The 16,238-nt window shown below is 42.3% G+C and overlaps 1 protein-coding gene across 20 annotated transcripts in view; it reads left to right on the forward strand.

The window, feature by feature from the left end:
* The window catches only part of LOC126353916 (cyclin-dependent kinase 11B), a 127,922-nt gene that overhangs the window by 16,000 nt on the left and 95,684 nt on the right, over positions 1-16,238 (forward strand). For all 20 annotated transcript variants that reach the window (XR_007565241.1, XR_007565232.1, XR_007565233.1 and 17 more), the window contains exon 2: positions 7,662-7,815. Coding sequence is in view for 10 of the 20 variants with exons in the window: in XM_050003149.1 (XP_049859106.1) it covers positions 7,662-7,815 (154 nt within the window). In the remaining 10 variants the exon portion in view is untranslated. The remainder of the gene's footprint in view (positions 1-7,661; positions 7,816-16,238) is intronic.

Consider the following 16,238-nt stretch of genomic DNA (forward strand, 5'->3'; position numbering starts at 1 on the left):
GTTGTTTGAATATTGCACGGGAACTTTGTTTGCAGATCAGGTCTGTGGGATAGTGCCCATCTGTGAAGGTCTGTGTGAGACCTTCAGCATAGGGAGTTCTCATCACTGCAGATACACTATCCCCTGGTGGCAAGGCTGTATGGGAGGGACTTTTTTGTGTGGAAGGGATGGCAACAGTCAAAATGTAGATAAAGTTGGTGGGTTTAAAATGAACAGAGGTGTGGATGGAGCCTTTTTGTGGATGGAGCCATTAGAAAGGAGGTGGTCAACCTCCATGAAGGTAGCACACTGACTTAAGGAGGACCAGATGAAACAGATGGGATAGAAGGTGTTGAGGTTGTGAAGGAATGAAGATAGTGTCTTGGATCTGAGTCCAGATCATGAAGATATCGTTAATGAACCTGAACCACACCAGGGGTTTGACATTTTGGGGGGCTAGGAAGGTTTCCTCTAGATGGTCCATAATCAGGTTAACATAGGATGGTACCATGCAGGTGCCCATGGCTGTGCCACCTATTTGTTTGCTTACCTTCCCTTAAAAGAAGTAGTTGAGAGTTAAGATAAAGGTAGTAAGATGTAAGAGGAATGAAGTAGTGGGTTTGGAGTCTGAAGGATATTGGGAAAAGTAGTGTCCAATAGTGGCAAGATCATTGGCTTGTTTGCGTATTGGGAAGAGACATTAACAATGAAGAGTAAGTATGTAGGATGTAAAGAGGTGGGTATGGTGGAGAGTTGGTAAGGGAAGTAATTGGTATCTTTGATGTGGGAGGCTAGATTTTAGGCAATTGGTTGGAGATGTTAGTTAATATGGACCATTTTTTTCAGTGGGAGTACAACCTCCAACATCTCCTCTGTCTGCTTCACCTGGTGTTCCTCAACCCAGCATGTCACATTCCTGGATGTTGACCTCCTACTCTCTGATGGGCCCTCCACACCTCTCTCCACATTAAACCCACTAACCACCAACACTACATGCATTTCAGCAGCTGCTGTCCCTTCCATACCAAAAAAATCCCTCCCATACAGTCCGGCCACCTGGGGATGGCATATCTGCAGTGATAAGAACTCCCGTATCCAATATGCTGAAGGTCTCACAAAGGCCTTCATAGACAGGCACTATCCTCCAGAACTAGTTCACACACAGATTTCCTTTGCCATATCCCTACAGCCCTCAGGGGCTTGACATTCATTTTCTGGGTACTGTCTTGGCAACCCCTGGGTTCCTGAGCTGGGTACTGGTATGTGCCAAAAGTCCTGCTCTTCGCACGCTACAATGACCACTGTGCAGCGCAATGGTGGCATGTTGTGTGTCACAGGGAGTAGGAAAATTGGCCCGACTGCCAGATTGCAGGGTTGGTAAAAACTCGCAATCTCAAGGTGTGTGGTGGGGGCTATTCCTTCTTGCAGAGATGTATTGAATATGTTGCATAATACTGGACTTATATATTTTATTTCACTATTTTACAGGAAACAGTGTCCACTCAAAAAGATAATCATCTAATTTTATAGTTTGGTCCTTTAAATATTTATCTATGCCCTTGCAAGTGTTTATTTCGAATTCTGACATTGTTTTAGGCGGATCCTCAAATTGTACACTAGGCTTCAAGTAACTACTTTCACAGTTACAGATTTTCACTAACTTTAGCGATAAATTCGGTGTGCAGGTTAGTCAAATCAATGGAAACTTTTATTTCTAATTCACCAAATTTAGTATTTAATCGTTCTCCCCACTCTACTTTTAAGTTATCAATTTTCTCATTTAATTGTCTATTATCATCTTTAAGTGACTCGAACTTGTTGCCAAATTTTTCATTGAGTAAACCCATTTGGGTGTTGAATTTTTCAGTTTCTGAATCAAATTTAGTATCAAACTTATCATTTAAACGTCACATATTCTCAGTTAACTGATGTTGCATGCTCGCCGTGAATTTAATAATATCATCATCTTTAAGCTCTGTAACATTTGATGTAAGATTCACTCTTCTCTGTGTAACTTTGGTATTTATAGACTCCTGTATATTACTATTTCTACTTGTGCTCGGGTCTGCTTCTACTGTCGCCTTCACATCAATGATATTACTATCACTTAAATTATGTGATTGCTGTCCAACGATTATTACATTTGGGACTCTTTCACCAAGATTTTTGTCACTCAAATTATGTAATCATTGGTCCATAATTGGCTCCCTAATTACCTCCTCCTGAGGATTATATCCAGTTTCACTTCTCTCACCTGTCACTTCCAAACTCTGGGTTGCATTATCTCACACCCTCCTTGTTCGGGTGTACATTTTTCCTAATACCTTTGTTGTTGTTGTTGTTGTTGTTGTTGTTGTTGTTGTGGTGGTCTTCAGTCCTGAGACTGGTTTTATGCAGCTCTCCATGCTACTCTATCTTGTACAAGCTTCTTCATCTCCCAGTACTTACTGCAACCTACATCCTTCTGAATCTGCCTAGTGTATTCATCTCTTGGCCTCTCTCTACGATTTTTACCCTCCACGCTGCCCTCCAATGCTAAATTTGTTTTCCCTTGATGCCTCAGAACTTTTCCTACCAACCGGTCTCTTCTTCTTGTCAAGTTGTGCTACAAACTCCTGTTCTCCCCAATTGTGTTCAATACCTCCTTATTAGTTATGTGATCTACCCATCTATCTTCAGCATTCGTCTGTAGCACCACATTTCGAAAGCTTCTATTCTCTTCTTGTCCAAACTATTTATCGTCCATGTTTCACTTCCATACATGGCTACACTCCATTCAAATACTTTCAGAAAAGACTTCCCGACACTTAAATCTATACTCCATGTTAACAAATTACTCTTCTTCAGAAACGCTTTCCTTGCCATTGCCAGTCTACATTTTATATCCTCTCTACTTCGACCATCATCAGTTATTTGGCTCCCCAAATAGCAAAACTCCCTTACTACTTTAAGTGTCTTATTTCCGAATCTAATTCCCTCAGCATCACCCGACTTAATTTGACTACATTCCATTATCCTCGTTTTGCTTTTGTTGATGCTCATCTTATATCCTCCTTTCAAAACACTGTCCAATCCGTTCAACTGCTCTTCCAAGTCCTTTGCTGTCTCTGACAGAATTACAATGTAATCGGCGAATCTCAAAGTTTTTATTTCTTCTCCATGGATTTTAATACCTACTCCAACTTTTTCTTTTGTTTCCTTTACTGCTTGCTCAATATACAGATTGAATAACATTGGGGATAGGCTACAACCCTGTCTCACTCCCTTCCCAACCGCTGCTTCCCTTTCATGGCCCTCAACTCTTCTAACTGGTTTCTGTACAAATTGTAAATAGCCTTTCGCTCCCTGTATTTTACTCCTGCCACCTTTAGAATTTGAAAGAGAGTATCCCAGTCAACATTGTCAAAAGCTTTCTCTAAGTCTACAAATGCTAGAAATGTAGGTTTGCCCTTCCTTAATCTATTTTCTAAACTAAGTCGTAGGGTCAGTATTGCCTCACGTGTTCCAACATTTCTATGGAATCCAAACTGATCTTCCCCGAGGTTGGCTTCTACCAGTTTTTCGATTCGTCTGTAAAGAATTAGTGTTAGTATTTTGCAGCTGTGGCTTATTAAACTGATAGTTCGGTAATTTTCACATCTGTCAACATCTGCTTTCTTTGAGATTTGAATTATTATATTCTTCTTGAAGTCTGAGGGTATTTCACCTGTCTCATACATCTTGCTCACCACATGGTAGAGTTTTGTCAGGACTGGCTCTCCCAAGGATGTCAGTGGTTCCAGTGGAATGTTGTCTACTCCCGGGCCCTTGTTTCGACTCAGGTCTTTCAGTGCTCTGTCAAACTCTTCACGGAGGATCATATCTCCAATTTCATCTTCATCTACATCCTCTTCTATTTCCATAATATTGTCCTCATGTACATCACCCTTGTATAGACCCTCTATATACTCCTTCCACCTTTCTACTTTCCCTTCTTTGCTTAGAACTGGATTGCCATCTGAGCTCTTGATATTCATACAAGTGGCTCTCTTTTCTCCCAAGGTCTCTTTCTTTTTTCCTGTAGGCAGTATCTATCTTGCCCCTAGTGAGATAAGCCTCTACATCTTTACATTTGTCCTCTAGCCATCCCTGCTTAGCCATTTTGCATTTCCTGTCGATCTAATTTTTTGAGACGTTTGTATTCCTCTTTGGCTGCTTCATTTACTGTGTTTTTATATTTTCTCCTTTCATCAAATAAATTCAATATTTCTTCTGTTACCCTAGGATTTCTACTAGCCCTCGTCTTTGTACCTACTTTATCCTCTGCTGCCTTCACTACTTCATCCCTCAGAGCTACCCATTCTTCTTCTACTGTATTTCTTTCCCCTATTCCTGTCAATTGTTCCCTTATGCTCTCCCTGAAACTCTGTACAACCTCTGGTTCTTTCAGTTTATCCAGGTCCCATCTCCTTAATTTCCCACATTTTTGCAGTTTCTTCAGTTCTAATCTACAGGTCATAACCAATAGATTGTGGTCAGAGTCCACATCTGCCCCTGGAAATGTCTTACAACTTAAAACCTGGTTCCTAAATCTCTGTCTTACCATTACATAATATATCTGATACCTTCTAGTATCTCCAGGATTCTTCCATGTATACAACCTTCTATTATGGTTCTTGAACCACGTGTTAGCTATGATTAAGTTATGCTCTGTGCAAAATTCTACCAGTCAGCTTACTCTTTCATTTCTTCCCCCCAATCCATATTCACCTACTATGTTTCCTTCTCTCCCTTTTCCTACTGAAGAATTCCAGTCCCCCATGACTATTAAATTTTTGTCTCCCTTCACTACCTGAATAATTTCTTTTATCTCATCATATATTTCATCAATTTCTTCATCATCTGCAGAGCTAGTTGGCATATAAACTTGTACTACTGTAGTAGGCATGGGTTTCGTGTCTATCGTGGCCACAATAATGCGTTCACTATGCTGTTTGTAGTAGCTTACCTGTACTCCTATTTTTTAATTCATTATTAAACCTACTCCTGCATTACCCCTATTTGATTTTGTATTTATAACCCTGTATTCACCTGACCAAAGTCTTGTTCCTCCTGCCACCGAACTTCACTAATTCCCACTATATCTAACTTTAACCTATCCATTTCTCTTTGTAAATTTTCTAACATACCTGCCCGATTAAGTGATCTGACATTCCACGCTCCGATCCGTAGAACGCCAGTATTCTTTCTCATAACAACTACGTCCTCTTGAGTAGTCCCCACCCGGAGATCCGAATGGGGGACTATTTTACCTCCAGAATATTTTACCCAAGATGACACCATCATCATTTAACCATACAGTAAAGCTTTATACAAAGTTAAAATATCAATATCAACTCAAAATATACTTTCACCAACCGTAGAACTGTTCTTTTGTACTGTGTCTATCCTACTCATACCTGCGAGTATCTCACGTTAGCTGTGAGTACTTATCCTTTCCGATGGGTTGAAGTTCGTGCCTTGTCTGAAGTTGTTAGTGTATCCTTTTCAAGCCCCAAGTTGCAGCGCCAAATATAACAATGCCTCTTCTCTAGTCTTTTTCCTCTTCCTGTTTATCCCGGCTTCTTGAGATCTCTTGTGAAGACACACGATACTACAAGTTCTATAGTGGTGTAGGACAATCAATGAAGTTACGCAACAGTTAAATTATTAACTTTTGAAATTGCCAGTTTATTGGCATTTATGGAAAGAAAAATGCTTTCATACTGTCATGCGGTCAGCAAACTTCGTGTAACATTGTGTGTGTGTAAAGTGCCTTACTACATCACAAATCATTCTAATGAATTAATTAAGCTATTTTGCAATGTTGATAGGCAACGTAATCAACAAGGTGATACGTCTCTCAATTAAAACTGGACCTCGATATTTTGTATAAACTTTTGGTTCATTTTTTGTTGTTGTCAAAATCAGCACTTGTCTCAAAATTAATTTACAGCTTCGTGTGTTAAGCCCGAACGCATTTTCAACTAATGTATGCGATTTACATGTGTAACGTATTTCAAATCGAGCATGCTGGTTTCAGTTTTCCCTAACGGGCTAAACGACTCTTTTGTAATAACATGATATGTCTATTTCACGTAAAGTTTAAATGAAACTAGATCTACTCTCCATTCGGGTCAAGATCACAAAATAAAATTCACCACATAGGTCAGCGAACTGTACATGCGCACTTTTAGCACTCTTAAGTGATAACTCATCTCAGAGTGAAACTTTTATCATCATTATCATTTAAGACTGATTATGCCTTTCAGCGTTCAGTCAGTAAAATTTTTATGCATACAAAATTCAAAACACCTTCATATTAAACAAATAAATTATGGCATGTAATTACTAATTAAACATTTCTGATTTGAATAAACTTCAAGAACTTGTATTTCATAATCAATAAAATTTTATCACCCGAGAGAAATTATTAGTTTGCTAAAAAGGATTCAGATTACAGTCAACTCATGCCTGGATGATGTCGTCACGAATTGACACTTTCTTGGAATGAATGAAATACCTGTACTGAAAAATTTCTGTCCGTTGAGTAATTTACTGACTTTTATAACAAATTTGGTACCCCTTGCATTGCTACAGGACGGCTACTATGGAACATTAAAGATGATCGGGAATTTATGATATGTCTTGCCAAAGCAGTGGCATGTCACATATTGGACAATCTACAAGAAGTGTTGACATCAGATGCCAAGAATATCAGTACCACACTTGTTTGCAATAAGCCTTCGCTGGGCACTGCTTGGACCTTGATCATTCTATGAGCTGTGAGGAGAATATAGTCCTGGCCCGAAGACCCGATATTGAGACAGTTGTAACAAGGAAGTTGATAGAGATTCATGTAATGGAGAACCTAGTCATTAGGGTAATGGACTGTTGGTGAGTAAAGCTGGAATCCTGCTGCAGATCTGTTGAAAACACAACAGATGCAGAACTCATTACCACAGGAACCTCTAACATGCTATCAGGTGGAACAGACTGACAACAGAACATCCCGGTACAACCCAAACAGAACGTGACCATTTGACTTGTACTGAAAAAGGAACACTTGAGGGTGGTGTCAGCAGACACTGTCATCTGAGAGCAGCACAAGTGGGATCAGACTGCAGATAGAGCAAGAAGGCAGACGGTACAAATTATGAATATGACCCATCCTTCAGTGTTAGATATCATCTGATGAAGGCGACAAGTAAGGTGACTGAAATATCATGCAAGGAAGACTGCAGTATCCAGCAGTACACCCAACTATTCAAGAATGTTGGCAAATCACTGGGAAATCCTGAAGAATTACATCAAAAAACTGTGGTGAGGAGGTGTGCCAGAATATCAAACATCTGGATGAGCTTTGACAGAGGAAAGGAAACTAACCCTAGAGCACTTTACATGGAATCACCCCGTTAGGGATTTTTTCCCCGAAGTGACTCATCTGGGCAGAGTGAATAATATAGATTTCCTAGTAACCTCATTGTTTTAGACTTGATCTTGCTCATCTTTAATATACTGAGAAGTTCTCAGAAACATCCTGTGGCTAAAGTTTATTAATATCTTCTGTGCTTCAAACTGTATAACTCTTCTTATCTTTCCTTTCATTCAGTAGTATATCAAATAAATTGTTGCTGAAATGTTATCATCATATACTATTTCAGAATGTCAGAAGAGGAGGCAGATGACACTGCAGATTCATTAGACATTAAACCACCACAAGCTGCAATTCTGCATCATCATCATCACAAATCGAGCTCACGCAGCGGTGGAAGCTCCAAGCGTGACAAGCACTCTGAAAGTGGACGCCGAGATCATGTAAGTATTTGTGCTCTGTACAGCGAAAGTGAAGCCCTGACATCTGACAGTGCTGTTGCCAGCTTTCAACTGCAAATTGCAAGAGACTGCTGGCAGTACCAAAGCTACATGACTGAAAACAACAGTTGCATATAAAGTTGCATCATCACTGAGCCTTTGTCATAGAGATGTATACAAAATTGTGTTACATGATTGATTGTTGTAGATACACACAACACATGTGCAAAGGCTACTGTAACTGTCAGGGCCTGTCTTTCGCCATATAGACTACAGCTGTATTCGAAGAAAATTTTATACACGTACCATTTAAGTGTTCTTGCTTTGGGTAAATAATAGAAAATATGGGGTGGACTCATCTAAAAAGAGAGTTTGAAATGTAACCCAAGTCAGAATAAGTGGAAAGAAAGAAAAAAAAATTAAACTAGTGTGATCATGCCAATAGCCAAAGTGGCAATAAGAATACATAGTCAGCATGAATTGCTGTAACACAAATAAAATGCTGCTAAAAATGCTGAGCCAAAAATTGAGGAAATCACTACTGGAATATGAAATAGAAGCTCTATGAGTGACAGTGGCTTTTTGATTAGCCTATATCACCAACATCCACCTAATGGAGGGGGCAGAGTACAGAAAAACTAAAATTGAAGAAAATTAGTGTACATTTGATAATTACCCTTCGAAGATGTGCAATCCACAGTTTGCATGGGTGAACCTCCCAGTTAGTCAGCAACAATCCATTTGTTGGTATCTGACCAAGAAAAAGAGTATGAGGAGGGGAAAAAATATTGCCTCTGATATGAGATACACATGGCGGAAAAGAGAGTAAAACTCCATAGGAAGGATAATCTCAGTGGTGAGGGGTTGTAGATGGTGTGGCTGTTTCTGTAACAAATTATGGTTATTGACCATGTGCCATATAATGTGACTTATTGCTCCTTTATCTCCCATTACATTACACTCTTGGCAATGAACTGTCAACAATTTCATCAGCTTCCACAACCATTTGTGCTTTGTGGAGATTTTGATGCTTATTTCAGGCTGTGGGACTTTCGTTTTTTTTTAAATTTACTGTTGCACCATAAATCAAGTACACTTCTCTTTTCTGTGTAATCCCCTACTTTAGAAATCCTATTGACCCAATGTGTTAGCTGTTCCTTGATGCCCTGACCATTAAAAGAGTAAGGTTGAATCACCAGCCGATTATGTATGTTTTCTAAAGTTACATCATCCTCAGAGCATTCACACACTAGTGCCTGCCTGTGTAGTTCAAAGAGGGTTGTAAGGAGGGCAGTCATGCTATCACTCTTATTTCTTTCATTGGGGGCAGGTATTTTCATAAAGGAGACTGGCTTGAGTGGATGCACCACAGGCTGCAGTATTCAAATCTAACATCACTCCAACGGTCCCAGAAATGTGCTATGTTGCTGGTGTGTTGCTCATGCCAAAAATCAAAATGAAAAATGAGATGCTAGTCAAAAAACATTGCATTAATGTTACTGATACTAGAGTTTTCTCACCCATCCTTCACAATTTCTTACTGGCTTGTTTTGACTAGGCCATGTAATTTTGTATGCAAGTTTTATCAGAGATGACAGAGCCAGTCAAAAATGCATCTCCTTCATCTGCAGACATTACTGACAGTCTTTCTTCTTCGTTCATTATAGCCTCTTCACAACCATGGATAGCTCCTTTGTGGATTGCATTTTCTTCTTCTCCTCCTCCCCCAAAATCCTCTTCATCCTTCCTGTTCTTTCAAACTGAAGAAGATGGTGCAGTGGTTAACACACTGAACTCTCAACATTCGGGGGGACAACGGGTCAGACTTGTGTCGGCCATCTAGATTTAGGTTTTCCGTGAATTCCCCCCTTATATCACTGCAGGCAGATGCTAGGATGGTTCCTTTGAAAGGACATGGCCGATTCCCTTCCTCATCCTTGACACAATGCAAGCTTGTGCTCCATCTCTGATGATCTTGATGTCAATGGGATGTTAAATCCAATTGTTCTGAGATCTTCAGTATTGTTTTCTTGTGCCTGCTTCACTGGTGGCTCTATATCTATCTGTCATTGAGCTCTTGTGAATTCACTGGTGGTTAATTGCTTCGCCCATTTTCCTTCCCTTCCATCCTGTTTCCCAGTTCCAACCAGTTCTTAAGTTGAACAACCTATTTGGTTCTTGCCTTTCCTTGTGTCCTGTCCATTATTTCCTGTACATTCTTTGTCATTCTCTCCATTTTCATCCTGATCACATATCGTGCAAATCTTGTCCTTTTCAGTTTGATTTCTCCTAAATTTGTTCTCATGCTCCTGTACAGTTCTTCACTAGGTCTTCACATCCATCTCGCACCATCACTTTTCTTCGCAATCCCAGCTTTAGAAATCTTCTTGATGCCATGTTTTAAATCCCAGTGTTTTCCTCAGTATTTTTCTGCCTCTTTCTCTAGTTGTTTGACACTACGCCTTCCTAGTGCTACTGTCTCAGCTGCATGTACTACTTCAGTCTTCACCATTGCTCTGTAGTGTCTAATCTTAACATCTGTAGATATATTCTTTGTATTGTATTTCTGGTCATACTAAAGGCTGACCTTGCCCTCTTTATTACTCCCTCATTGCTTCTATTTTTTCATGATATGTATTCTCCCTGGTATTTAAATTTGTCCACCTTTTACCCCCCAGTGCCTTTGTTTTGTTTTGGTGATCCTCAGTCCCATTCTTCAGGCTGTCATGCATAGGTCCTCAAGTTATTTCCATGCCTTTTCTTCCATCTTACTATTACGGTTCTGCAAAGTCCATCTCCCTGTTTGACACAGGAGCTGATTTCAACCTCACCTGGCAGTACTCCTTTGAATCTTACCTATAATTCTGATAGTTCATTACTATCTTCCACCAAACTTGAAAGATTAAATCATGCGATTTCAGTTATCTTTCCCTCGTTCTAAAACATATAACCAGACTGTATTGTCTGATATCTGCCTAGGCACTTCAAAAACATCCTGGCCTGCAACTTCTTTAATATGTTTCAAATAATTATTTACTTCCATGGGTTGCTTATTAAGTTATTTTATTACTAAATCAACATTGTCTAGTTTTCTCATTATGTAACTCCTCGTTGAAAGTGGGTAGCATAAATATTTTAATATAGATCTCATTTTTCTCTTTATGAGTATCAGTAATGTTACTCAAGCTTTGTATTTCATGTGTCTGCTTTAGTACTTAACTCAGTGATTGAGTTACTTAATCTAGTACTTAACTCAGTACTTAGCTTAGTGCTTAGATCAGTATTTGGAGTATCTATTCTAGTACTTAGTTGTTGTTGTCGTTGTTGTGGTCTTCAGTCCTGAGACTGGTTTGATGCAGCTCTCCATGCTACTCTATCCTGTGCAAGCTTCTTCATCTCCCAGTACCTACTGCAACGTACATCCTTCTGAATCTGCTTAGTGTAGTCATCTCTTGGTTCCCTCTACGATTTTTACCCTCCACGCTGCCCTCCAATACTAAATTGGTGATCCCTTGATGCCACAGAACATATCCTACCAACCGATCCCTTCTTCTGGTCAAGTTGTGCCACAAACTTCTCTTCTCCCCAAACCGATTCAATACTTCCTCATTAGTTATGTGATCTACCCATCTAATCTTCAGCAGTACTTAGTTCTGTACTTAAATTAGTGCTGAATTGTGCACTCCAACTTTTGAATCACCTGATATATTTGCCCCCATATGTTTTGTCGTGACTGGCATACAGTGACACAGAAAATAAGCTTATTATCAGTCCAGATCAGCTCTGAAATATCACAGTATATTAGAGCGCCCCTCCATAAACTGGTTGTCGCACCACTCTTAATTCCCCACAGCCAACACATCACCACAATAAACAACAATAAAAATCCTGTTTTTACTGAGTACAGCTCACAAAATTTCTTGCATAATTTGCGGCATCATGATATCGATGTGCAGGTGAAGTTATGTGAACAGCAAACTGCATAACTGGGTATGGTTGCATAACTACAGCTGCCAGAGCTGTAGACTGATGAGCCACAGATATGACTGCAGTCATTTACCGGGGTGTCATCTAGATATTGATGACCCAGTTGTAAACCTTTGTAGATGCAGTTGACCATTTTCCGACTCATGGAATTACATAATCTTATTTAATGTTTTTGTTGCCAAGCAATTTAATATTTTTCCCTCGACTACCAAATTCATCTTAAAATGTCTTTAGTTCCAATGCAGTTATCTCATTTGTACCCTGTGTCTTAGTGTCCCCTGTTGACTTTATTGTTAAGAACAACACTGATTTATCTTTATGATAACTTCTTTCCAATGTATTTTTTAAAATTTGTATTTGATTTAGTCTTCTTCTTAAAATTTCCTCATTTTTGTAACACAGAAGTATTCGGGGGCTGTCCCTTTAACATATATCTTTAGATTTTGTCCCCACTGCAACTTCTTGTGTGCTAGCTGAAACACCATTTGAGAAACTATGTTCTACCAAATAATATAGAGTTTTTCTTTGATGTGTATGCATATATTATGCTTTCCAAAACATCACGGAATCACTCCATATATTGTACATTTACAGAACTGTCTCAGTACATAGGTGTCAGACTAAACTAAAAGTCAATTATTTTGACATGAAGACATTGCAGTCCTTTTTTTTATTGCCCACAGTGCACTTTCTAGGTCGGATGGCAGTGGGACCAAGTGCTGCGACTTGTGGAAAGACTGCTGTCATTGTCCCATCTGGCATATATGCTGTTTTTGCCCCAACTTGGGCACATGCATATAAGATACAAAATTCCTTGCACAGTATGCTAGTTGAAATGGACTACCTAACTAACACGAAAATTACTTCAAAATCTCACAATCATCATTCACTGGTAAGATAGCTGTGGTCCAACACATCACTTTCCCTGAAGTGATATGTTGCATCACTGTAGTTACTAGTGGACTCACTTCATGATCTGACAAAACCTGTATGTGTAACACAGATAATGGTGCTACAAATTTGTAGACTGACTGCCTCTGGTTGAGAGGCCACAGCTGTTCCAGATAAAGACACTGGGAATTTGTGACAAACATTTATGAACTACTTCATGTGAACTGGTTTCAAGACCATCTGTATCTTGTCATGCAACACATGGTCGTGACTGAGTCTGTTATGCTAATTTCAGTGCCTCACAGAGATGACCAGAGAGATCCTCCTCACCCAGTTCAAACACATCTTGGAAGCCCAATTCATGGATCCTAGTATCACTCATGAACTTTGAAACACAGTGGTTGTGGTATTGTGCTTGCCATCTGCTTAGGAATTCAGTGTATTGTGAACTGCCAACTTTTCTGGGTTATTGAAGCCAAACTTCCTACTTGCTACCAGTGAGAATTCAGGAGATACCATCCCATCATTAATAACATAGACCACCTAGAGTGAGCAATACAGCATTGTTTGCATGCAAGTCTCATCTATTTGGCAAGATTTTTGATCTTGTGGAGGCTTGGGATCTCAGGAGCATGTTACTACGTTTGTAGTAACCACAACCAACAGCGGGAACGCCTTGGGCTGCGGATCGGAGCTGCCAGGCGGGGAAGCAGCCAGGCTGTGGAGCACGCACCACCGGGTAAACACAGCATGAGTTGGACGACAACTGACAACAACCGACCACGACCGACTATGAGCGACACAACAAGGAAGAGAGAAACAACGGAGGCTTGTGGAAACCACAACACCAAACACCAAACGTAAATCCACTCGGAACCAGAGCCAGGCAAATGTCAACAACGAGCAACGACCAGAACGCAGTACCGCCAAAATAGAAACGAAATCCAGAGTGAGTACCAGACTGGCTGCACTAGGGCAGAGTGGGTCCCTATATACGAAACCGGAGGGAGCGACTATTGGCTGCTGTCTGCATGTGGTTTAGCGGTGGCGCCCTCGCTGCGCGGAATAGCCGCCGCGGAGGCAGAGACCTCTATGGGCTGACCACGTCCATTTGTTGTGCCGCGTGTTCGACTTCCGCGGCAGAAGGTACTAGATCCCTCCCCCTCGAAATTGGTGCATAGGGGCGGAAATGCTCTGGACGATGCCGAGGCGGGCGGAACGAGGGCACGGGTTGTGAGACGTCCGGAGGGACCACTGGGGGAGGGCAGACTGTCTGCGGCATCCATCAAGGTGTCACCAGAGGGCAGGGGGTCAGTGGGCGTCTATACCCCAGCGAGGCGGAAGGGGTGCCTGCAGAGCCAGCGAGGAGATGGAGGTTGAAGGGAAGGGCTCCACCTCGAGGGATGTGTCCACACCAGGAAGCAGGGAAGGCGGTGGGGGAGGAATCAAGGCTGGGGCCCGAGGGCAGAGTTGGTTATGGTGGCGACGCTCGAGCCCTCTGTGTGTCTGTACGGTTGTCACTCGCTGCCCATTAGCTGCTGTCACCATAGCGGGCATCCATGCAGGTGTGCTGCCATAGGAGCGGGCCCACACGGCCATGCCCGGGGCGAGAGCGGGGCCCAGAAGGGGATGGTGTCAGCAGGTGGAGGAGGGTCCGAGGTTGTCACACGTGAAGGAGTTCGGCAGGACTATGACCGGCCACTGGTGTAGTGCGGTAGGTGCTTAGAAACAAGATGAGGGCTGAGGTGGTGGCCGACAACTCCACTGATTTCATTAGCTGCTGTTTGAAAGTGCGGTCCAGGCGTTCCGCCGCGCCATTGGGTGAAGGATGGAAAGGGGGAGAGTGAATGTGTTTGATACCGTTGGCGGAGCAGAAGGTCTGGAACAAGGACGCCGTGAATTGGGGACCGTTATCTGTGACCAACGTCTGCGGAAGGCCTTCAATGGCCAACACGTGCGCCAAGGCGGTGAGGGTGGCGTCAGTGGTGGTGGACGCCATGCGAACCCCATATGGGTATTTGGAATAGACATCAATGATGAGGAGCCACATGGAGCCTAAGAAAGGGCCTGCAAAATCGAGATGGATCCTGTCCCAGGGTTGGCTGGGTGTTGGCCAGAGCCCAAAATATTGTGGAGGACTAGCCTGATGACGCGCACACACACACTGTGCAACCACGGACCAGGTGCTCAATGTCTCCGTCGATCCCTGGCCAATAGACATGTCGTCGAGCCAATGCCTTCATGCGAGACATCCCCCCGTGTCTGTGGTGTAATAAGTGCAGGACGCGGTGGCGTAAGTCCAGAGGGATGATCACCTGATGGGCGTCCGAGTCAGTGGGCAACAGGAGGACATCCTCCATCACCGAAAGTCTGTGTGAGACGTGACGCCATGGGCTGAAGTCAGTTTTCAAACGTCAGGTAAGGTAGGGAGGCCAACCATGGGTCACATAGTGGAGGACTTGCCGCAGAATGGGGTCCCTGCACGTGGAAGCGGTGATTTGCGTGGCTGCCAGAGGAAATCCATCGAGAGTCTCTCGGTGGCCAGAGCCGATGTGGAAGCACGGACTTCCTGCTGATTGAACGCCGGATCGGGTCCCGCTGGGAGACGTGACAAGGCATCTGCATTAGTGTGTTGACTGGTAGGCTTATAGCGGATGGTGTAAGTGTAATTATGCAAGAACAACACCCAGTGCTGAAGACGCTGAGCCGTCCATTCTGGGAGGTGCAAATGGGGCCCGAAAAGCGACACTAAGGGCTTGTGATCCGTGAGGAGGGTGAACCGCACCCCAAACAGGTAAATGTGAAATTTTTGAACTGCAAAAATAACGGCAAGAGCCTTCTTTTCGATCTGAGAGTAATTCTTTTGCGCAGGCGTTAACATCTTGGATGCATATGCCACAGGTTGTTCCAACCCATCCTCATTCCTGTGTGCCAGGACTGCAGCAATACCGTACGCTGAGGCATCAGCCGCCACCACCAAGGGACGATCTGGAGAGAAAGGCATCAGGCAAGGGGCAGATTTCAGCATTGTCTTCAGGCGAGTGAAAGCCTGATCGCAGGCAGAAGTCCACTTGTAAGGTACCCCTTTGCAACGCAGGCGATTTAGGGGATGCGCGACGTGGGTGACTTGGGGTAAGAACTTTAAGTAATAATTGACTTTTCCCAAAAATACCTGGAGTTCGGATAAGCCATCGATGGCTGCGACATTGCCAGTTTAGCGAGAAGGTCTTCCTGTTGAGGAATGGGATAAGTTTCGACCAAAGACTGAGCGTTGACCGTAGCCCCAAAATCCCCACAAAGACGAAGCGATCCATTGGGTTTCTTGATGACCATTAAGGGCGTTGCCCAGGCACTCGATTGTACTGGTTCGATAACCCCTGCAGCCTGGAGCCGATCATACAGTCTTTCCTGATATTTTAGAATTTACTATGTCGAAGAGCAGTATAGTGCTTTGTGTTAAAAACATATTTGCTTTTATTTTTGCACCTTAAACCTATCAACATGTTCATTGCAACTGATGCTAAAGAAATTGAAAGAAAAAAGTTTGC

The sequence above is a fragment of the Schistocerca gregaria genome, chromosome 3 (genome assembly GCF_023897955.1).
Source record: "Schistocerca gregaria isolate iqSchGreg1 chromosome 3, iqSchGreg1.2, whole genome shotgun sequence".
In the NCBI taxonomy this organism is placed as follows: domain Eukaryota; kingdom Metazoa; phylum Arthropoda; class Insecta; order Orthoptera; family Acrididae; genus Schistocerca; species Schistocerca gregaria.